Source organism: Hyperoodon ampullatus, assembly GCF_949752795.1.
Source record: "Hyperoodon ampullatus genome assembly, chromosome: 3".
Lineage (NCBI taxonomy): Eukaryota > Metazoa > Chordata > Mammalia > Artiodactyla > Ziphiidae > Hyperoodon > Hyperoodon ampullatus.
In genome coordinates, this window is record NC_136916.1 from 99,845,177 (window position 1) to 99,868,879 (window position 23,703).

Below are 23,703 nucleotides of genomic sequence, written 5' to 3' on the forward strand. Positions count from 1 at the left end.
ATATGTAATTCTGAAAAGCAAACGGGCTTTGAGATTTTTTTCTAAGTCTGTTCGATTTCTTGATCCTTTGTAAATATCAATGAGCCATTCAGAAGGAAAGGGGGCAGGAAAACAGAGTGCTTGACAAAGTTGGAAAAAACTACCTAGGTGCTTGGTTAAAAAAAAAAAAAAGTCCTCCAATATTTTCTAAACGCTGTCCTTGACTTCTAACGGCATTACAGTGTGATTCTGAAATGAGCAGTTCTCTGTTAGATTTTGGAGTGACCTGGTCATTCAATTCCAGACATGGCTTTCTGTCTTCACCCAACCTCAACTAATGGCCCAACCAAGTAACAAGGAAGGCTGTGTGGTCTCTTAACACCTACTGGGCTGTTGACATTGTCATGCATCCCATTCGCCTTCTTGCATCACCTTTGATTAAAATTAATGGCCCATTCCCAGTTGTTGGGTAGCTTATTTCCAATCCATTTATCAGGCCAAGACAGTGGTTTCATGGCCAATGTTCAGAAACTCTGTTTTAGAACACTTCTGTGTACATCCTGAAAGGTCAGCATTTTAAATGTAAATAACCTTTTAATGACAAGACACATATTTAAACTAGATATTTAAATTAAATTTGGTTACAGTTGTTATCCTTTATCCAAATTTTGAAGGACTGATGCTAGAATTTGAAACAATCTCCCCTGCTTGAAATATAAAAAATTCTAAGTTAATTGTTGAAATAAGGAAATAAAATTAATCTTACTTTAAAAACAAGAGAATTTGGAAAACTGGACTGTGGATGAACAAGACTGAAAAAATTTCTATCCTCTAAATGCATTCTGGCTACAAGAATGTTTAATGGAAAAGGCATTTATTAAATCAACCCAGGTGCCTTGAGCTGATGTTTCAGGTTGCTGATGAACAGTTTTAAAAGCTGGGTTGACATTAAAAAAGAGAGATTAATATTTTATTAAAACTATCCTAGCTTGATCAACCTTTGCAGATGTTAAAATCTGTTTCAGAAAGAAAAATGATTATGTTTCTGACAGCAGCTCAAAACAAAATTTCAAAGGTCATCAAGCAATCCAAACGCACACACTAAAATCCCTTAAAAGGCAGATGCTACACTCTTGTTCACTGCGCCAAAATTACTAACACAATACCTACAATTTAAATTTCCTGAAGATAAACATCAGGTGAGGCTAGGAAATCTTTCCATCTTTCTGTGGAGAACCTCAAAGTACAAGAGTATTCATATGCTTTCTCCATGCCACCCCCCCACTTCCCTCCCTCTCAATATGAAGTTGATTCAATAGTAACTGTACTCAAAAGACAGCTTCTAGGAGTCTGTGTCACCACCAGATACTATGCTTTTTTTTTTTTTTTAAAGAGGTTATTCCACATATTGGAAGTACTATGTTATTATGTATTGGGTATCTTCTCTGTTTATTTTCTAAACTCTCACTGCCTTACCTGCTTTGTTTCGATCTTCACACTATTTCTTTCAACCTAGATTTCCTAACAAAGGAGGAGGGTACAACTTGGCAAAGTTCAGAGAAGATGAGAGTGCAAGTATAGGAAGTAGCATTTATGAACAGGTGGCCTTGCTCACCTGGTCTAGGTCCCAGGAGAAGGAAGTTTCTATCATGGATCATCCTACTGGGAGATTTTTAAGGTCAGCCCCATCCATCTGACCTGATTTCCTGGCCTTTGCATTATGCTCCTTTCCTGGCTCCCAGACCTTCAAAGATTTCTTACCATTAGATCATTATCCAAACCATTGGGTATGGATTTAAAATTTGCTTAACCATTGGGTGGGTCAGGGTTCCAACTCTAGGATCTCGAGGTTATGGCTCGGTCATCATCCCACATGACTTCCTTTCTGCCTCCTTCTTTGTTCATTCCCTTGTCTCACTGTGCATGTGCCTGTCTCCCAAATCCCGGGCCTATTCACTGCTCCATTCTCACCACCAACATATGCTTGGCACATATTTAAGACTCAAAAGGGTAACTGAATAAAATATAAATGCATTTTTAAGAATACCCATGTCTTCTGCAAAGCCCACCTGGACTGACTTAATAATTTTCTTTCCTGATTTAAGAGACAACAAAAGTGACCCAAAGTTCAAGGTTGTATTTGATGACTTTCACTGCTATCTTTCACCCCTGGCCCCAGCTGTCTGCTCTGAGGTACATCTTGGTCATCAAGGAAGGGACTATTCATGGGAAGTTTTCCTACCCTCTTCTTTGGTCTGTAGTATTTTAAATAACATTGGATTTATCCATTCCTTAAAGTTTGGGCAGAATTCCCCATAATAAGCAATCTAGGCCTGCTGCTACTATAGTGGGTAGCTCTTTGGTTACTTTTCCCTTTTTTTTTAATGGCTACTGATCTGTTTAGATCTTCATCTCTTACACAGTCAGTTTTGCAGTTTATATTTTCCTTGGGAATCATAAGTTTCATCCATGTTTTTAGAGCTTTTTGTACATATTGGAACCAAGTGGTTACTTATGATTCTTTGAACTTCCCAAGTGGAAAACTGGATTTTTAAGTAAACTGCTGTTTTCTTCAAGAAAAAATGGTCAGGATTAAGAAAAAAGAAAGAATAACATTAGTTAGAAAGGGGGAAAAAAAAGAGTAACAGCAATGTTTTAGAATAGTACTTTTAGTATAACTTCCCAGAATTGCTGGGGATCAATATGAAATCAATCTCCAAATTCTGTATACCTAACTTATTCAGTGAATGTAGCAAATATGAAGTAGGGCTCTTCTGATTTAAGGTATATTAAAAACACCTAATATATTTCATAAGTACAAGCCTGTTAATGTCATTGTTCAAGTGTTCATTATCAAAGTTAATATAAGAATATTCTCACTTAAAAGCAGACTTGTTAGCCTCTAGATCCACAAAATGTAGGGTATTTAGATAGTGTGCCTTAAGAAACACAGTATTTCTGAGCTTGTAAAGTCTTCCAACCTTCCAGTTTATACATGATAAAAGAGGCCAAGAGAAGTTAAGTGACTGCCAACACCTGGGCCTCTCAAATAGCCAGATATAGACAAGAGCCCACCACAACCAAGTACTGGTTTGTCCCAACAGACAATATACCACTCTTAATTATGGCAAGTATTTAAATTTGATCATGTGTAACACTTATGAAGTGGGGAAATTTTTCTCATTTTCCTCCTAAAAGATTTGGAAACGCAAGAGAGCGGATGGCTATCTGTTGGATAGTATTTAGTTGACACCTGACCAAAGAGGAGATGAACGAAATAATCACTTGATCTCTAGCATTTTAATGATCCTTTCTTCAATGGAACTAAAAAACCAATGAAACTGCATCCACAGATAAAACTGATGTTACATTTTAAAAGACAATCCAGATCTTCATTTGTTTTTAAGTTGTCAGGCTTGCCTTTAGAGGACATTTTTAAAAAGGAATCACACATATGTAAAGAACACTGTGAAAGTTTAATTTCTCGGGCCTTTTAATTACCCTCTCCTCTAAATGCCCAAAATATCCAAAGCAATTAAGTACTGATTACACAATTTCTTTTTTTAAAATAAAGGCGTGATTCTGAGTCAGAGAACAAAACACATCTGAAACTAGTTAACATATACTTAAGAATCATAGCATGGCATGAGGACTGCCAAGAAGAAGTTTGAGGTTTTCTTTTTTTTTTCTTAAAAGACTTTAAATTTAAGAAATACAGTTATTTCCCAGAGAAATTATGCAAAATTCCAGTTCATAACATCTGAAAATGAAAAGAAAAATAATATTCTGACATGGTCTTTTATCTATGAATTTGTCAAAACATTTCTAAAATGCTAGGTTAAAATACCTCGTACAAAAAGAAACTTTTTAACACCTGTTACATTTTTACTAAATTGGGGAAGGGCAAAAAATACACATCAATACAAGTGAAAACTACAGTATATCTTTTCTACTCTAGTATCTTGTTTTTCTGGGTTTTTTTTCCCCCAAAATACTGTCTCATTCAATAATTGGTGCTATGACCTTTGCATCCCATATTTTTATATTCTCTAAGAGTAAGTTTCACAGCCTTTCCAATTTAAGAAGTTAGCAGGGTTTTGGTAATAGATGTTACTGTGCTATGCAAACCATGGGCAAAGGTACACCGAACAGATATGCATTTAATGGGGAGAGCGAAAACACAGACGAATGAAATCTTTAGAGAACCTAAAAATTGCATTACAGCCATTAGTTTTAACCTCTTCCCCCATAGCCTCTTATCAAAGCCACTAATAAGGAATACAACTGACTGCTCTGACCTTGTCCTTTGCTTATGTCTTTAGGGGACAATACTTGTGAAAATTGAAGTGCCCTAAAGATAGGAAACAAATGAGAGGTCACAAGCCAGGACAGTGCAAAGTGAGGCAGGGTAGGCTGGCCCCTGCTGACTGGTGGCTGTGGAGACAGAGGACATGAACATGGACAACAAAAGCAAAACTCTTCCATATTTTATGCTGCATCGCTCTAAGTTCTTTTGGTTTAATGCCACAAGAGAAGGGACAAATCAGCATGGTAGAGTAAAAAGAATTCAGGGCAAGTTGTTGGGAGGGGGAGGGCAGTAACTGTGATGAAACGTCTGGGGCAAGTTTCCACTAAACACAACAGGGAGACTGGATGGTCACAGAGCCCTTTCTAACTCCAAAATTCTGTGGAATGGATGAATGTTAGCCTTTGTCTGCCCCAGCTCTTTGAGGTGTAGTTACTGATGTTAAGACCCTATTGTCCCTGAACGAATCTCAATGGAGGGAGGCACATTAGCAGCTCTGAGACATAAAAGTGATCTCTACACACTGATACACAAACACACAGGACCAAGGAACCAATCCAACCATAACAGTAACAGATTTGACCCCCGATGCCTTTTGGTTATGGGGAATAAAGCTCCAACCTGTAGCTAATTTTCTGTGGGGTGAGATATTTGATTTTTTCTGTCCTGTACTCTGCCCTGTCTGGCACTGCCACCTTACTCTCACAATGTGATTCTGGTGGGCGGTCCTCCCGCCCCCACCACTGGCCACAGGAGAGGACACTTGACCCAGAATAACTGATCAGAGCCCTTTCTAAGATTCATTATGAGGCCAACGAGAAGCACCACTGTTCCCTGGGATTACAAACTCTCAAGAGTAAACAAATTAGCAACTGCCAGGGATCATCTTTGTTGTCTAAGAATAAAGCCAACAGCGAAAAAAAGAACACAAAAGGGAAAAAAGAGGAGAACTGATGACACTGTTTTGTCTTCTGGATTCTAGACACACCAGAAGCAAACTTCTCCTTTGGACTTCACGGGTATATCTCTGAACTAATAAATTCTCCTTTTTTGTGTGTGCATATAATTTAGTTGGACTGGATTTCTGTCACTTACAACCAAAAGTTTTAATTTATCATCAGTAGCCAGGAGAGCAGATATTGGCAGATGTGAGTTATCTAACCAGAGCAATGGTGACGGAAGAGCTGTGGGCCTGAAGCAGGAAGACTACCATCATTAAGTGGGCAGGGTAACCTGTCTTCAAAGTTCCAAAGAACCTGTCTTTCAGCAGCATACACACGTCTGTGGTTCTTTTCTCTTGGTCCCAGGGAGAAGCGTGCACAAGTATATTCAGTAAGGCAAGTAAGTAAAGATGGTCCCTCACCGTGACAACTTCTTCAGGAAGGGGAGAACAGGCCCCAGATTCTCCAGATCCTGCCCCCAATATAATGTTCCTGTTACCCTGAAAACTGCATCTAATTTTTAACCTTTAGTTAGGAATTTAAATAGTTGATACCTTCTGAAATACCCAACCATCTCAGTTCCCTTTAGCCTATATAACCATATGTTTTATTTCTAATCTCTTAACCTCTACTGCTAACATCTGCATGTAAACACAATCCTAGTATTCTAAATCTCATCTATTCCCACTGCCTATTCTTCACCTAAAGTCATAATCCCCCGTTTGTCACATCATAATCACTTCCCCAGAGCACTGCTGCTTCAGGTGGGGAATAAAGCAGCAGGAGTAGATGAACTCTTAGAAACAAAGATCCTAATTTCTTACAGCAAGGGACATCCTTCACTAAGCCTATTTGGCTTTACAGATTACACCCTCCTGGAGCCCCACAGAGTAATACATGGATGCTAGAAAAGCACCCATGTAAAATATGCTGGTTTGTCATAAGGCAAGACCAAACATGGTAGGGTGAGGGAGGGATGAAGCAAATGTCTCTCAGGTGTCACTCAAAATAACTGTTAGCTTCTACTAGCAGGGCAACATTCACTGGAAAGAAAAAAATAACTCCAGAGCCATCCTTATTAAGCCAAACTTAACAAGAATTTGCACCAGACAGTGGCTGTGGAAGTCACTAATGAAAGTCCCTCTGACCTGGAGATATGCCAACCCATGGAGGATGAATGGTTCGTCTTCAGTCTTTGGTACAAGCTCTTTCATATCTTCCCTAACAGTGCAAACAGTCTTGTCATCTTCTGGCAGTCACTATTTTCCTTTCCTCCCTTGCCTTTTGTCCAAATCTCTCCCCTCACCCCCTCAAAAAAGAGAGACAGACAGACAGAGAGACAGAGACAGAGAGAGGATATAACAAAACGTGGTTTCATTAATTACTTGAGAGATACAAATTAAAACATCTCCATCAGTAGACATAATACATTTTCTATTTCACTGATGTTAGAAATGGAACAAACTCTTAGCAGAGGGGATAAGGATGGTCACAAGTGACACTGGTCAATTTAAAGTTTAAGAAGGGTTCTTTGTGCTTTCAATCCTAAAAGTGGGCAGAAGGCTCTTCACATTTTCTGAGACTTTAAATGCTGATCAATAAATATTCATTCTAAATTAACTATCCTTGGAAAGAACTGACCTCTACTTATCTGAAATTTTCCTGGAAGGCTCCATGTTTGACTTAAGTTTTTTTTTTTTTTTTTTATCCCTAATGGTACCTGCCCATAGCAAGTACTAAAGGTATCTGTCTGCTGCACCAAAAGAAAGAGTGGTTAGCTTAGTGGTAAGACAGCCAAGCTAATGAGCTCAACTAGCTGTCCGAGAAGAACATGGAAGCAGGAAGGGGAGACTGAGAGAGAACAGATGAGTAAGTAAAATTCTATCACCACTTCAGGAAAAGTAGCTTATGAGCCAGTAGCATTTTCTTCATATGTAAAGGGTAGCTATTGATTTTCCTTTCTTTCAAAAATTTCATAGGAGAAGCAGGATAACAGTCTTGAATGTATTTATTTTCACTATCAAGACAATCAAGTGAGATGCACTAGATGAAACTGCATTCTTACTGGGACGGACAAGGCAATAGTGTGTGTGACTGAGCAGCCGGACGGCAGGAGTGTTTGTCATCATCCTCGTACTAATTAGTGTATAGTTCCTGGTATGCAGAGAACATACGCGACAAAAGTTAACTGAAAAGAATGAATGAATAATGAATAAAAGAATTACAAGAACTCTGAGAAAATTGCTAGAAATTACCTGTATTCATTTGTTTGTAACTTGTCTCCCTACTAGACCATAACGCTACAAAAGCAGGGACTTTATCTGACTTATGTCTAATGCTTAAAATAGTACCTGACTCAGTAACTTATCTTTTGAACAAATATGTGAATAAAATATATTTTCGAGTTGGAGAAACTAAAGTCATTTATTCAACGTTGACTCCTCTTAATACAATATACATTTTGAGAAGTACAAAATGGATAAATTTACAAGATAGGATAAATCCATGAGTACACCCAAATCTTCAATGAAAAGGACTCTCTTTCTTTCCAATAGTGCCTGGTGAAATCTTGTGCCATAGCAACTGCTCAGTACATGGTTATAAATCAAGAAAATTTAAGAAATTATTAGGGTTAAGATAAAAGTGATTTATTTTTATTTTTCTCTTTTATCTGACCTCTGTTTTTACAGAGGTCAGATAAAATATGTATTTTATAAAATGACATATCGAGCACAATAGGTAGAAAATTTTAAATGAGATAAAAAATTTCAGGAAGTCATAATTCTTAAGAAGGGGTAATATATAAACAATAAGAATCCTTGTCTTTTGAAAGTAGTCCGGATTTGAAGGAGGGAGGGAGGGAGGGAAGGAGAGAGAGAGAGACACGGAGGCAAAGAGATTGATTTTACCTTCACTTATTAAAAAAAAAATCAAAGAAAAACAAACATGTTTGCAATGTCTCTGCAACAAAATTCATGGTGTACACATGTAAACAAGAAAACATAAAATACATTTAGTGGTCTATTTATATACCAATATTTTTGATGATCTATCTAAACTTACCTGGTACAGTACTTTAGATATGATTAATCATTGTGAAGGGGTATTTCCAAGGTAAAAGAACCCCATAACAATACTCCATACAAAGCTTTGAATTTTCATGTTTTAACCATAAATAAACATGTATTAATTCAGTATTACGTTAAAACGCTTAAAGTACATAGAATAACAACTTCTTCGTATGTTGATGAGGAAATGCCTCAAAACAGGACTGAGGTTACATGAAGCCAGCTAAAACACAGTTAAGTATCATCTTTAGTATGCTTCAATAAAAGAATTACCTCTAGATCTTAGAGCACAGAGGAATAGATGGGATTCTTCCATATAAAGTCCCCTTTCTGAACACGTATGTAAGTGGCAATGACTCCTTGGCATGTTTCTGCACTGCCTTTGTCAGCCATGGCCAATCCAGTCTAGTGCACTCAGTTCCCGGAATCAAGGGAGTCAAGGACCTGGGACTAAGTTTAAGCCATGAGTAAGCCCTTTGCTTTTCCTCCCTGGTGGGGTCTTCTAGTCCTCAGGAAGGAAGCAGAGAAAAGCTAGTTGAAGCAAAGAAGTGGTGCCAAGGGCCTGACTACTCTTAAGCAGATGGTGCCAAGAGAGTAATACCAAGCAGTCTTGAAAATATGACTGCTCAGTCGGTGGCTTGAAACAATAGACTTGGCCGTGCTGTATTGGTCACTGAGTGATCAATATGATCAGATACTTCATAATATTATCGGAACTCCATAGTTCTACAACATATCTCATGGTGCATCACAGGTCATCCATTCCAACTGGTTCTGAGTCATTATACACTCTGTTTTTTATCAGATTTTAAAAAGTGATTTCTATCTAATTCACCCTCTTTCCATATGCTGAACATCTCAGTTGTTCTTCTTATATGGCTGAATAATATTCTGTTGTATATATGTGCCACATCTTCTTGTGGCACATATATACAATGGAATATTACTCAGCCATAAAAAGGAACAAAACTGAGTTATTTGTAGTGAGGTGGATGGACTTAGAGACTGTCATACAGAGTGAAGTAAGTCAGAAAGAGAAAAACAAATACTGTATGCTAACACATATATATGGAATCTAAAAAAAAAAAAGGTCATGAAGAACCTAGGGGCAAGACGGGAATAAAGATGCAGACCTACTAGAGAATGGACTTGAGGATACGGGGAGGGGAAAGGGTAAGCTGTGACAAAGCAAGAGAGTGGCATGGACATATGTACACTACCAAACGTAAAATAGATAGCTAGTGGGAAGCAGCCGCATAGCACAGGGAGATCAGCTCGGTGCTTTGTGACCACCTAGAGGGGTGGGATAGGGAGGGTGGGAGGGAGGGAGATGCAAGAGGGAAGAGATATGGGAACATATGTATATGTATAACTGATTCACCTTGTTATAAAGCAGAAACTAACACACCATTGTAAAGCAATTATACTCAAATAAAGATGTTAAAAAAAACAAAAACAAAAACTTGCTGCTTTTGCATAGCAAAATTTAATTCAGTAATCTGAGGCCACTTTCCTAATTTATCAGCTTTCTTTAACTCTCGCTGGAGAATATTTATGGTATACCCCATCTTAAAATTATCAACAATCTTATAACACATTCAACTCCATTCTCCAGGTCACTAATAAAAATATTGAATATTAAGAGTTAAAACAGACTTCTTGCAGGACTGTATTCAACATCCTTGCTCAACTTGACGTAAGACCATTCATTTGACTTTCCTTGGCTAAGTCTTGTCCATTTTGGAGCAAAAATTATGTAATCCAATATTGTTTGATGTTTTTAAACTAAAAAAAATACACTATGCAAACTCTTAAACATCTACATAAAACAGATGTGTACAATAATACGATCTGTATAGAACCTTGACAAATTACCACATTTAAAATGGAGAAGAGGAATTAATTCCTTGTAGAGTGCTTTATGGTTGCTGTGATCAGTTATCACATGAATGCCTTTTGAGGCTTAATTTCTAATGCGTAAGAGACATTGAAAGAAATAACAATCTGTAATAAGATTCCACATTGGCACACAAACACATGCATACATGTGAGATTTTTAAAAATCATACTAAATCTATGATGACAATTCATGTTTGGCATAAAAATAATAAAATCTCAGTATTTCATTTTCAAGTAAAAGTACTAGCTGATTCCATACATGAGACAAAAATACCTAACATGAATTTTTCTAACAATTCTTTTTAATATATAAAGTATTTTATGGACAATATTTCTTTTGTTTCTTTCTCTCAGAAGGCCTAGATTATGGCTAATATCTCATGACACCAAAAGTAATACTGCAACAGATATTAAAGTATTTTTTCAGCCACTTATGCTATAAAATATTAATTGCAAGCCTGTGCATGTGCTGTATATATAGGGGATTAGGTAACTGAGTTCCTGCTCAGTTCTAAATCAATAAAAGATAACATGCACAGCATCCATCATCGTTCTCTCTTCCTTTAGTACATAATAACTGCAAGTGGAAGATTTTAAAAAATATATATTTAAGCACTCGTGGAGATAACATATGCTGGAGAGGACGTAAGCAATACTTACCTAGGAAGGACAGGTTTTTCTCCAGAAGCAAGTCCCTGAGCAGGACTTCATGCTCATGACCAATGGCACTGGGAAGCGTTAGTTAAGGAGGGTACCATAGGTAGAATTAAAGCACGCTAAGACCAGGGCTATACTTTGAGACGAAATGACCAATGGAGGTAATTACAGCAAGTACCTCCTCATATAGCCCACATCTCTGAGGAGTGAGATTTCTTTACAAATCCCCTCATTTAAGTGATTCGACAGACTTTTTTCTATAATGTTTAAGTGGATTTTGGCAAATAAAGATTTGTAAATGGAGGCGTACTTTATCTTCTTTTGAAAAGAAATTCATTTTAAACATCCTTTATGCTATGTTAAAAATCCCTCAGTTCAATTTAGGACCATTTATTAAGCACTTACTAGGTGCAGCAAAGAATACCAACCAGCCTTTGCCCTAAAAGAGTTTCCAGTCTTACAGAGTTCCATAAATCTTCTGTGAATTCACACTTGTCACAAAGCCAGCATTTAGCAGCTCCTATTTCACTTCTAGTCTATGACTGGTGCTCTTCTGTGACTTGGGAAGTCAAACAACTGACTTGTTGAGAATTATATGTACTCCGGAGGAAAGACATCCTAGTAAAGGGCTGTGGATCAGGCTGTGGGTACAGAGGCTGTTTCAAGTCTTTTTCTCGTGTGTGCAAGTTTTCACATATTATATATGCATATAAATACATACACACTCACATATAAATGTTTTGAGTGTTGGGACTTCCCTGGCAGTCCAGTGGTTAAGACTCCGTGCTTCCACTGCAGGCGGCATAGGTTTGACCCCTGGTAGGGGAACCAAGATCCCGCATGCCAGGCGGCCAAAAAAAAAAAAAAAAGTTTTGAGTGCTATTATGAGGCAGGCACTGTATTAAGTGCTTTATGTATTCGATTTCATCCTCACAGTTATTATTATCCTTATCTTACAAATGAGAAAACCGAGGCTTAGAAAGAAATCTGCACAAGGTCATATGGCTAATGTGTGGCAGAGCAGAAGATCGGTATAAAATCTCTGCAAAGCCTGTGTCTGTGACCTCTGTACGGCTTCTTTAAAAAATATTAAAATTGATTATGTAAAGATAATTGATATTAGTTAATATTTCTTAAATACCATATACTAAGCCTTTGTGCTAAACACTTTGGTGTATCATCTTATTTAATCTTCACAACAACCACATGAGCAGGTACCATTACTAGTCCCAGTTTTACAGTTAACGAAAGAAAGGTTCAGGAAGGCTGAAGAACCTGCTGACAGTCTCATGGCAAGTAAGTAATGAAGTCAGGAAAGAGACTTGGAATTCTGGTCTATTTTCCAAAAGGATGAGATTGTATAAAGTGTGAAAAGGAGTGTTATCTTATTCTGGTACTTTAATTCTGTCAAAAGCATTTGGTAGCATAGGCAGATCTTGCAGATATTGTGGATTCAGTTACAGAATAAAAAAAAAATCACAGTAAAGCAAGTTACATGAATTTTTTGGTTTCCCAGTGCATATAAAAGTTATTTTTGTGCTTCCCTGGTGGCGCGGTGGTTGGGAGTCTGCCTGCCGATGCGGGGGACACGGGTTCGTGCCCCGGTCTGGGAGGATCCCACATGCCGCGGAGCGGCTGGGCCCATGAGCCATGGCCGCTGAGCCTGCGCGTCGGGAGCCTGTGCTCCGCAACGGAAGAGGCCACAGCAGTGAGAGGCCCGCGTACCGCAAAAAAAAAAAAAAAAAAAAAAAGTTATTTTTACACTATAATGTAGTCTGTGAAGTGCTCAGTAGCATTATGTCCAAAGAAACAATGCACATACCTTAATTAAAAAATACTTTATTGCTAAAAAATGTTAACCATCACCTGAGCCTTCAGCGAGTCCTAATCTTTTTGCTATTATAACATCACAGATGACGTTAACAAATATAATAATAGTGAAAAGGTTTAAAATACTGTAAGAATTACCAAAAGGTGACGCAGAGACATGAAGTGAGCAAATGCTATGGGGAAAATGAATCCGACAGACTTGCTCAATGCTGGGTTGCCACAAACCTTCAATTTGTAAAAGGCATAATATCTGCAAAGCGCAATAAAGTGAAGCACAATAAAATGAGGTGTGCCTGTAATTATCTAATTCTCCATCTCACTGATGTCAACCTGGTCCTATCACTCCTTGGCTTACCAGAGACTCTTTAATTCTGATCATGCACTGCGAGAGTCCAATTTAAATCAAATAAAGCTTATATATTATTTGTAAAATTAAAAATTCTTAGAGAATTAGTCTGCTCTTTATCAACACATACAGGTGAATATCATTTAAATCTTAGAATTCAAGAGGTGAGACCACTCGTATCCACTGTCAAAACAAGCCCCAAGTCATTATCATTGTCTTTCTCCTTCTGTTGTCCCCTCCTCCCCATGCACAGGACTGCTCTTACTTCTCATTGAGAATAAAATAAAGAAAACAAATTCTTAAATCACAAAATTCCACACATTTGCAGAGTCCATTGAAGATATTTGATGGATACCTCTCAATGGTTTCTCATTACTAGGGGCATCCCACATTTGAGAACTAAATTATTTACTTCTATTCCACATAAATGTGCTCTCACTTTTATTGTTGTAAATTATTTACATCTAAAATGTTGAATCATGAAACCGAGGTTACTGATGGTACAGAAATGAAACCCACAGCACTTCAAGCTTCCTGTATCATTGTCTTTCCTTGCTTCTCTGTTTAGGTCTTTGTCTAATAGCTTGTCCTGAAGTCACACTTTGGAAAGTTGAGGTGGCCGGTTTCTCACGCCTTTTGTGTCTGTGAATATAACCTGTGGCAGGAAAGGTGGGCATGGCTATGTAGGAAGAATTACAGTAGACACCAAAAGAAAAAGAAAGCACAATGACAGTTTATATACTCTTTGCTACTGTGCTTTTTTGGCGTCTTATTAATAAATGACTAATTTACTTTATTCTACTTAAACAAATGTCTACATGTAACATTTTCATAATGGAGTAAAAAGGTTTTGCACCTATTCTATTTATTAAGTGTGTGCTTTCTAATGAAATGATGCAATTTACTGAGTAAGCAATGTAAACATTACCAAATTATCAGAACAACATACAAATAGCATTTCCACTCACATGAAAATTCAATAATTTTTACTCAGTGTTAAATAAAATAATTCCTGTTGATCAGCCTCAGAAACATCTATGCAAGTGTATTTACATTATATGAAACTGCTGCTATCTCAGTGCAAAGATAAAATCAATTCGCTATGAACATCCCAGCCTGTTTTATTTTGCATGGTAAAAGCAATCACTAATTTGAAACTTTGGAAAGATATACTTCTTGATTATGCTTTGTTTGGTATAAACATATATAAAATACAAGGTCTAGAAAATAAAGCTTATAAAAACAGTAATTTTACTGGCAATAGGCATAATGGAACTGTGAAATTATAATCGAGTCAGTGAATACAATTTACAGACATACATCATTATCTTTATCAACTGAAATCATGTACTACTTTAAATTCTACTGGCAATAACACAGCCAAAAAAGGAAAGTGAATGATGGCAAAAATGCAAGGAAAATACTCCAAACAGAATTTATAATGCTTCATAAGCAGAAACACTTAGACTTTCTCTGTAATAATACCTATTATTGATGTATGGCAGTGACCATGGGGCAAAACTTGTAAATAACCTCACAAGCCATTTTCTTCTCCAGCAATACAGCAATCTAGTTTCCCGTAAGCATCTCAACTATTACTGAAAAACAGCCTCCTGGCATTTACAAAGCAGTTGACTTCATACTTTAGTCCATGCATATATAATTAGATAGTTATATTTAAAATCAATAAGCAATCCTTCAAAAGACATTATGCTTTTAAAACCTTAACTTTAAATTGATTTTTAACTATTTTATGTGCTTCAAAATTAACATGTAATTCCACCCCAGATACTCTGAGATGGTGTTAGTTGTTATATGAATGTGCTACACTTTATCACTGTAGCAATGTGAGGTTGGCATTCCGACAGTTTCTAACACTATCATTAATTTTACGCTGAAAATAAAGTATAGTTTCACTTTGGTCTAATAAAGAGGCAAGCTTATGACAATGCTGTGATTTTTTTTTTTTTCTTTGAGGTACGTGGGCCTCTCACTGTTGTGGCCTCTCCCTTGTGGAGCACAGGCTCCGGATGCGCAGGCTCAGCGGCCATGGCTCACGGGTCCAGCCGTTCTGCGGCATGTGGGATCTGCCTGGACTGGGGCACGAACTCGTGTCCCCTGCATTGGCAGGTGGACTCTCAACCACTGCGCCAGCACGGAAGCCCAATGCTGTGATTTTATTCATTTAAGTTAGATTGGAATAAGAAATATACAAGGGCTATAATATATTAATATTATATATCAATAAATATAATAGATTAAGTTAGATTGGAAGAATAAATATACCAAGGGCTGTAACATAGATACTGGATATTCTTACAAGAGGGCTCTGTTAAAAGATTATTTTTCAAAGGTTAACTTTATGAAAAAAAGAAAATGAATCTTTTTTTTTTACAAAAATTTCACTGACTCTAAGCCTTTAGGAAACAAGGTGGAATATAAACACACACACACACGCACACACACACGCACACACACACTCACTCTCTCTCTCTCTCTCTCTCTCTCTCTCTCGACTAGCAAGGGCTTCTAACAAAAAGCCTCCTTACTGGTAAGCACCGAGTCACAACTGGTCGCAATGCCACCCATGCTAACAAAACCCAGGAAGGGTATGTAATATTATTAAGAAATATGAGACTCATGGACTCAGGTAGATATGATTCCCATTAAAAAATTGCTAATTATTTAACTTTTTGAATAAACTTTTTGAGCCAAGGACTGTCAATATCCTTAGTGTTGCCACAACACTACTAAAGGTATTGATTAAAAATGTCCTCCTTTACCAAGTCTAGTTGCTGTCCACTCAAATCCTGTTTGAAGAAGCAAGCATTAACTCTAGTAATCTCAATATCTTTAATGAAGAATGACTGGACATCTGTTCTCATAGCCTTAAATTCAGTCCAGAGGGAAAAATTAGCTTGGTTTTCTCTAAAAATGTTTATTAGGAACCCAAGCAAGAGCTCAGATTGTAATCAACATTTAAGCAATAAGAATCTACTGCCCTTTAAAATGTGATGGTCTCTGGTGGCATTTTAATCACATCATCCTGTAACTCCAGGCTCAAAATTTATTCTCAACTAAATTTGGTTCATTTTAAATAGAAATGTGTTATATTTGAAAAAATGTTCACTGGCATAGTTAGACATCCAAGACAATGTGTTACTTGCCTCATGACTCTGTACCTTTAAACTCACTGAAAACCAAGCAGTTTGAAATAAGCCTGTGACTGTGCAACTGCTGAACTGACATCTTCCCGGGGCCTATCTGGTATTTTTTTTTTTTAAGCTGTAGAAAAGAATGGTCTGCAGTGACCCTCCAGTTGATTGAATATAAAATAGAAGAGTATGAAATGTGTTTTGTGAAGCAGAACTTTATGTCAGGTTAAAGCTAGACACATCTCCTCCACTGAGTCTAAGCTCGTCAATTGTGCACCTAAAATTTTATGGGAAAGGATACTGTTTGATGCAGTCCACCAGTGGTCCATAACAGCAGTCGTTCACGATGCACTGCAGACAAATAAGAGAAGGGGTCTGGGATGAGTGACTACAAAAACTGTTGCAGTTAAATAGTATCCTAAAAGCAGTAATTCCTTTTCCTAAAAAGAAATTTAAAAAGCTATCAAAAGACTGTTCAGATTTAATCACAGAAAACAAAAATTGCATCCTTTTTATTCACTATAAAAGCAAGCTATTAAAAAGTGAAATGCTCTTCTCACAAATATTGCATTGCCATTTATGGTGCACCCTGACCTCAGTGATAGTTTATGATGACAGTAATTAAATGAGGTTTAAAATCCTTTACTCTGCTAGGCAGATAACAGCATTGCCACTGAAAATAGACAGCTGTGATTAATACCTGATAGACCTGATTTGCTAGAACTCCATCTGGAATCTGAGAAGGGTCCCGTAGCATACTATTTATAACAGACTTGGAGGCTGCAGAAGAAAAGAGATGAACTGTTAGCAGACAGTCAACATACTTTTAATACAACATGAGAAGTGACATATACCTATAAATACACAAAGCATGAAAATGAAAACATTACTGATACTAATCATTTTTTTCCTTTTTTCAAATCTATGGGAAGCTTTTAATTAGACCACTTTGCCAAGTTTATAAGACACATTGCCAGATTTGAAGATGCCCTAATTTTTCCAAGGTAAATTAACAAGTATAGACCTACAGCATATGTCTCTTTGCAGATAAACTACCTTTGGAAGAGCCCACTTGGGGGAAAAAAAAAAGCACAACAAAAACAATCAGAAAAGAAAATATTTACCTTTTGCAGGTAACTATGTTATAACCAAGCATATGTACCTGGAAAGCTTAGTGAAGGCAGGTCAGATTCAAAGACTTCAATGACGTCAATAAAAAATAACTTTCAGCTGAGAAAGCATCTCTGCATTCTAAACCTTTCTGAAATAATTCTCATTAACTGCCACGAAATGTTATGTCTATTTCACAGGTAAGGAAAGTAGGTAAAACTGACTGACAATTGAGCGAATCTTTTTTTTTTTTTTGCGGTACACGGGCCTCTCACTGCTGTGGCCTCTCCCGTTGCGGAGCACAGGTTCCGGACGCGCAGGCTCAGTGGCCATGGCTCACAGGCCCAGCCGCTCGGCGGCATGTGGGATCCTCCTGGACCGAGGCACGAACCCGTGTCCCCTGCATCGGCAGGCGGACTCTCAACCACTGCGCCACCAGGGAAGCCCTGGGCGAATCTTAAATAAGGGAAACACACACACACACACACACACACACACACACATTTATATTTATATATGAATTTTTGTCTCAAAACGTCTCATCACACCCAGTTGCAAATTAAATTGACCTTAACACCGGGGAACTGCAACAGAGGGACTATGGGAGGCATCTTCCGAGGGATGCTATATCAGATCACACCCTTTTTTTTTTTTTTTTTTCCCTGTATGCGGGCCTTTCACTGTTGTGGCCTCTCCCGTTGCGGAGCACAGGCTTTGGATGCGCAGGCTCATTGGCCATGGCTCACGGGCCCAGCCGCTCTGCAGCACGTAGGATCTTCCCAGACCGGGGCACGAACCCATGTCCCCTGCATCGGCAGGCGGACTCTCAAACACTGCGCCACCAGGGAAGCCCAGATCACACCCTTTGAAAAGTGAGGCAGGAGATCCTGGCCTCACTGTTTACTGTAGGCATGCAGAAGCCATGGTGGCCAGAACTCCTCTTCCTCAGCATGGGAGGAAGGCAAGTCTCTAGACGGAAGCTAAGTCAGGTGTTGCTTAGGAATCAATTCCTTCAAGTCCTCCAGTGGAATCATTCCCATTTACCAAAATAGCTTAGGGTCTGGTCCCTACAAGCACAAACTAAAATGCATACTGGATAATTATCTAGTTAAACAGAATGAAACAGAATGAACACAGACCACAGACCTATGTCATTCAGGTTCTGAGAAAATTTTTGGCTTAACAATTTTTTTTTAGATTATGATGTTCTTTATCAAGTTCAGTACCATAAGAACACTGACAGATATGATAAATGTTAGTAAATTCTGTGGAAGGAAATAAGGAAATGACATCCTTCTCACTTAAGCATAGTATGGAGTGCACAAAGAAAAAATGAAGTGCAATAATTTTAATTATTTCCTATTCTTAGTTGCATAACTGCATGTTTATAGCAATGTTATATAGTTAATAGCCAATTATAAACGTGTTTGCACTGCAAGTGGAGAGGCCATATTTGGAGTCTCAAAAAGGATCATCATCCCTGGAGGAATCCTATCCAGCCCTATCCCTATACCCAGCTCTGCAACCTGGCAAATTATCGAGCCTCTCAAATTCAGTGTCTTCCTCTGTAGAAAGTGATAATGTTATCTGACCTGACTACCTTTAAGGGTTCTTACATGAGTTCCTAGAGAAAACAGCTACAACAGCTTTTTTATTATTTATTTTGTTAAAGTTTAAGTAATAATAAGAAACAAATCAGGCTTAGGCATTTGCCTCATGTAAGCTTAAGTTAGACTCAATTATTTCGGAAAGACATTACCATGGATAAGTGGAACAAACATTGGGAATATGAAGCAGCAAACTGTCTTATTATAAAAGAATAGATTATTCCAACAATAGTGTTAAATAGATAGTAAAGTACCTGGTAAACTCACTCTGTTTTCCCAACTTAATTCTAAGGCCAGGCCAGTAGGAGGGGAACAAAGCAATCACACATGCATTGGGTCACCTTCCCTGAGGGACTGCACTCTCTCTGGTCTGCCACTCAGTCACCGATAGTAATGGCAGACACATTCCTTTGTGGTACCCATGATGCTATCAGTGTCTCAAGGGAACAAAAGCACCTTCTCCACATGCACCTGGTCATTGCTAAGTTGTTACACTGCTAACTCTCATACCCATGTGAGAAGAAGATTACTAAATGACCAGACAGTATACCCCAAAGTGCTATTCTAGGGAAAATTACTGACCTCATACCAAACTATATGCAAACTCATTGCTAAAATCATAAAACAAAGGCCCTTTTTAAAAAAAGAAGAGGGACAATACCCTAGGACAGAAAAAAATTAGGTCATTTATTTTATGAGGGAAGAAAGGGAAATATTAAAGGAAAAAGAAACAGATGACATCATAATTTTCCTCACAATATACGTTTTAGAACAGTGTGCTTACCAGAATTAAGAATCATAGCCAATAAACTTAAAAAAAATAGTTTGAATATATTGAATAGAAGACTATTCAAATCAAAGGAAGCTTGTGAGAGGAAGTCAGTGATTTTAAATTGAATAGTAAAAACTATATATTGAGTCCGCGTTCATTTTAAACTCAAAAAAAGCTCTTTTCTCTCCTTGCAACCTGCCGTTTTTCAGAGCACGAGAGAAAAGTGCTAACACATAGGAACTGCAGGCCAAGGCTCCAGATGCAGGATGTGCCTGCCCACTATGCCTGGGTCTTTGCACTCAGGCTTGAGTAGATCTACATCTCAGATAAAGCCAGAGTGCAAGCATACATTTACACACATACTCTGAAGCTTAGGAAATGCCAAAGGGAGGAATAATAACATCAACCAGATAAGGAAAGGCAATTGGACAATCTTGGGACAGCTGGGGATATGAACCCTCATGGAAGCCTATGCCTTTCACAGAAGCTGTCCCTAGGCCAGCCATGACATCTGTCCAATGTACAGCCATCTATTTTGACCACAGGTAGACAGGAGTTTTGTTCTCCCTAAACTTTGCTAGAGGTATTCATTCTGTTGATTTCACAATTTAACCCTGTCACTGCTTCAACTGCTGAGATTTCAACTATCTACCAAGCATGTGCAAAGCAAGAATGCATGAGTCACTTGAAGCAAGATGTACAAGAATAGGAGAGCTGGTATCTGTTAAAGCATGCTACACAGAAGACAGGCAATAGGCAACGCATGGACTAAGGCATAATGCCTAAATAAAGATTATGATCTTTTTATTGTGGAATATTTCTAACATAAAGAAGGCAGGAGCCTAATATAATAAATATCCATGTCCCACCATTCTGATTTAGCTTCTGGATCAGCAATTAGATTAACTTTGGATAGCCTAATTTGTGTAAGATTAATTTGTGTAAACTTTTAAATTTATCATTCTTGCTAGAGGTTGGTTTGTTTTATTAGTATTTTTAAGAAACCAAATTTGGGTTTTGTTTTCTTTCTACTGCTCCATTTCTTCAAGTTACATTGAATTTATCCTTTTGTGATCATTGTTTCCTGCTTTCTTCTTTGAGTTTGCTACACTTATCCTTTTACTAATTTACTATGTTTATTAAATACATTTTTAATCTTTTAACATACTTTTTAAGGCTATAATTTTTCCTCTAAATTCTGTTTTAGCTACATGCCATAATTTTTGTTGTCATTTATAAATATTTTTTAGTTTCCATTATGATTTAATCTTTGATTCATAAATTCTTTTAAATATTTCATTTTTTATATTTCCAATTTGATCAGATTGTGGTCAATGTATGTGATGTTTATTTTAATTTGGAAGTATGTGCTTGACTTCCTTTGTGTTTTTATATGGAACCTATTTTTATAAATGTTTTATATGTCTTAAAAATCACTGAAGTTCCTATTGAGGTACAGAGTTCAGGTATGTCTAGTATGTCAAGGTTTTTAATTGTATTATTCAAATCTTCTATATTCTTATTAATATTTTCCAAACTAGATATGAACTAATCTACTACTACTGTCAGTTTGTCAGTTTCTGCACATAATTCTATCAATGTTTGTTTTCTATATTAGGAGGCTATTTTGTTGGGTGTACAAACTCATTGTTTTACATATACTTCTTAGAAATTATGTCTTTTGGCATCAAGTCATAACCTTCTCAATCTCTTTTTTTGTGCTAAACATAACATTACCTAGTGGTAATACTGCTGCACCACTTTTCTTTTGGATAGTATCTGCCCGATATATCTGGTGTTCCATTTCTTTACCTTAAACTTCATTGTATCATTAAGTCTTAGGCCTGACTCTTATTAATAACATTTAGCCAGATTTTCTAAAATCAAATTTGAAAATCTTTGCTTTTTAAAAAGTGAGTTTAATCCACTTGTAACCGAGACATCTGGACTTATCTCTACCCTCTTGTTTTCCATGTTCTGGTAACAATTTTCTTCCCTTCTCCATTTCTCCTTTACTACCTCCTAGTTGATTAAATTTTCTTTACCCCCCCTTTCTCTCTTTATTCACTTGAATGTAATACACTTTGTATCTACTTCTTTAGTAGTCCTCTCAAAAAATTTAAACAGAACAATATCTAATCTAATCCTACCTCCTTTGTAATTCTGAGTATAAGTAATTTAGAATGCACTCACTCCAATCAGAAAGCCCCCATTCCTCATCAGTCTCCATGTTATTGTGCCTATTATTTCTGTTCAACCATCTTGTTTGTAAACACAATTTCCTAGTTAGTCTTTGTGATGGTTAATTTTATGTGTCAACTTGATCGGGCCACATGGTGACACATTTGGGCAAACATTATTCTAGATGTTTGTAACGGTGTTTCTGGATGAGATTCACATTTGAATTGGTAGACTGAGTAAAGCAGAATGCCTTCCCTAATGTGGTGGGCCTCATCCAATCAGCTGAAGGACTGACTAGAACAAAAAGACTGAGTAGAAGAGAATTCTTTCTGCCTAACTGCCTTTGACTTGCAACATTGGTATCTTCTTGCCTTTAGACTAGAACTAAAATATTGGTTCCTCCTGGGTCTCAAGCCTGCAGGCCTTTGGACTGGAACTAGGCCACTGGCATTGCCTCTCCTGTGTCTCCAGCTTGCTGACTAACTGTAGATATTGGGACTTATTAGCCTCTATTATCATGTGAACCAATTTCTTATAATCAATCTCTCTCTCTCTCTACACACACACACACACACGCACGCACACAGTGCTACTGGTTCTGTTTCTCTGGAGAATCTTCACTTATATAGTCTCTTTCCATTTTTAAAAACATTTTTTAAACATTCAATGCTTATTTAGATTTATCAACATGTTTGTCAATTTCCTTTTTCAGCATTGCTTCTTGAATTCCACATTCTACTTTTGGATTCAATATCCAAAAATTGGATATTGTTACTAAAGCACCTCATTTATTAGTTCTTTCAGCTGGGATCACTGAGTAGTAAATCTTTTAGTTCTGCCTTGTCTGAAAATATCTCTACTTATTTCTCACTCTTGAATGATAATATAGCTGGGCACAGAATCACAGGCTAAGATTCAGCCCTTTGAAGATACGATTCCATTGTTTCTTGACATCTATTACAAATAAGAACTCTACTGTCAGTCTAATGGTAGTCCTTATATAGGTAATTTGTCTTTAATTTCTGCTTTTAGATTTTTCTTTGATATTCAATAGTTACATCATTGTTCACCTGGGTATGGCTCTTTTTATTTAGCCTGCTTGGAATTAGCTATGTTTCATGAGTCTAAGGATAAATGCCTTTAACCAGTTTGAAAAAAATGAGCCATTATAGCTTTGGCCTCCATTGTCTTTCTGGAATGCTTACATTAGACATCTTTTAGGTCTTATTTTATCTCCTACCCCTATAAAATGTTTATATTTCCCTTCTCTTCATCTCTTGTGTTACACTAAAGTTACTTTCCTTAGATCTATCCTAGAATTCACTTTTGTTCTAATGTAATTCTTCTAATTTTGATTTTTTTGCTTAATCCAACACTTCACTCATCTAATGAGCTTTTAACCTCAATGACAATTATTTCATTTCTAAACGTTATTTTTGTATTTTTAAATGTGTTTTTCACACTATTTTCTATTCTTTCATTTATCCAGTTATAGTCTTCCTTTTTTTTTTGGCTGCGTCAGGTCTTCGTTGTGGTGTGCGGGCTTCTCTCTAGTTGCGGCACACGGATCTTCTCTCTCTGGTTGAGGCGCACAAGCTCAGTTCTTGTGGCACGTGGGGCTCAGTTGCCCTGTGGCATGTGGGATCTTAGTTCCCCAACAAGGGACTGAACCCACATTCCCTTCATTGGAAGGAGGATTCTTTACCCCTGCACTACCAGGGAAGTCCCTATAGTCTTTCTTTTTTTCAATCATCTTATATATTAATTTTAGTTTATAAATGTCACCTTATAGATTAAATTTTCTCATCTCTAGTCCATAGTATACGATTTCTCTACCTATGTATCTATCTAC

At 37.3% G+C, this 23,703-nt stretch overlaps 1 protein-coding gene across 4 annotated transcripts in view; it reads right to left on the minus strand.

The window, feature by feature from the left end:
* The window catches only part of CDIN1 (CDAN1 interacting nuclease 1), a gene marked incomplete at both ends in the record, with an annotated part of 215,004 nt that overhangs the window by 101,325 nt on the left and 89,976 nt on the right, over nt 1-23,703 (minus strand). For all 4 annotated transcript variants that reach the window (XM_079700530.1, XM_079700529.1, XM_079700528.1 and 1 more), the window contains 3 exons: nt 10,854-10,921; nt 16,483-16,532; nt 16,882-16,961. In XM_079700530.1, coding sequence (XP_079556656.1) covers nt 10,854-10,921; nt 16,483-16,532; nt 16,882-16,961 — 198 coding nt within the window. The remainder of the gene's footprint in view (nt 1-10,853; nt 10,922-16,482; nt 16,533-16,881; nt 16,962-23,703) is intronic.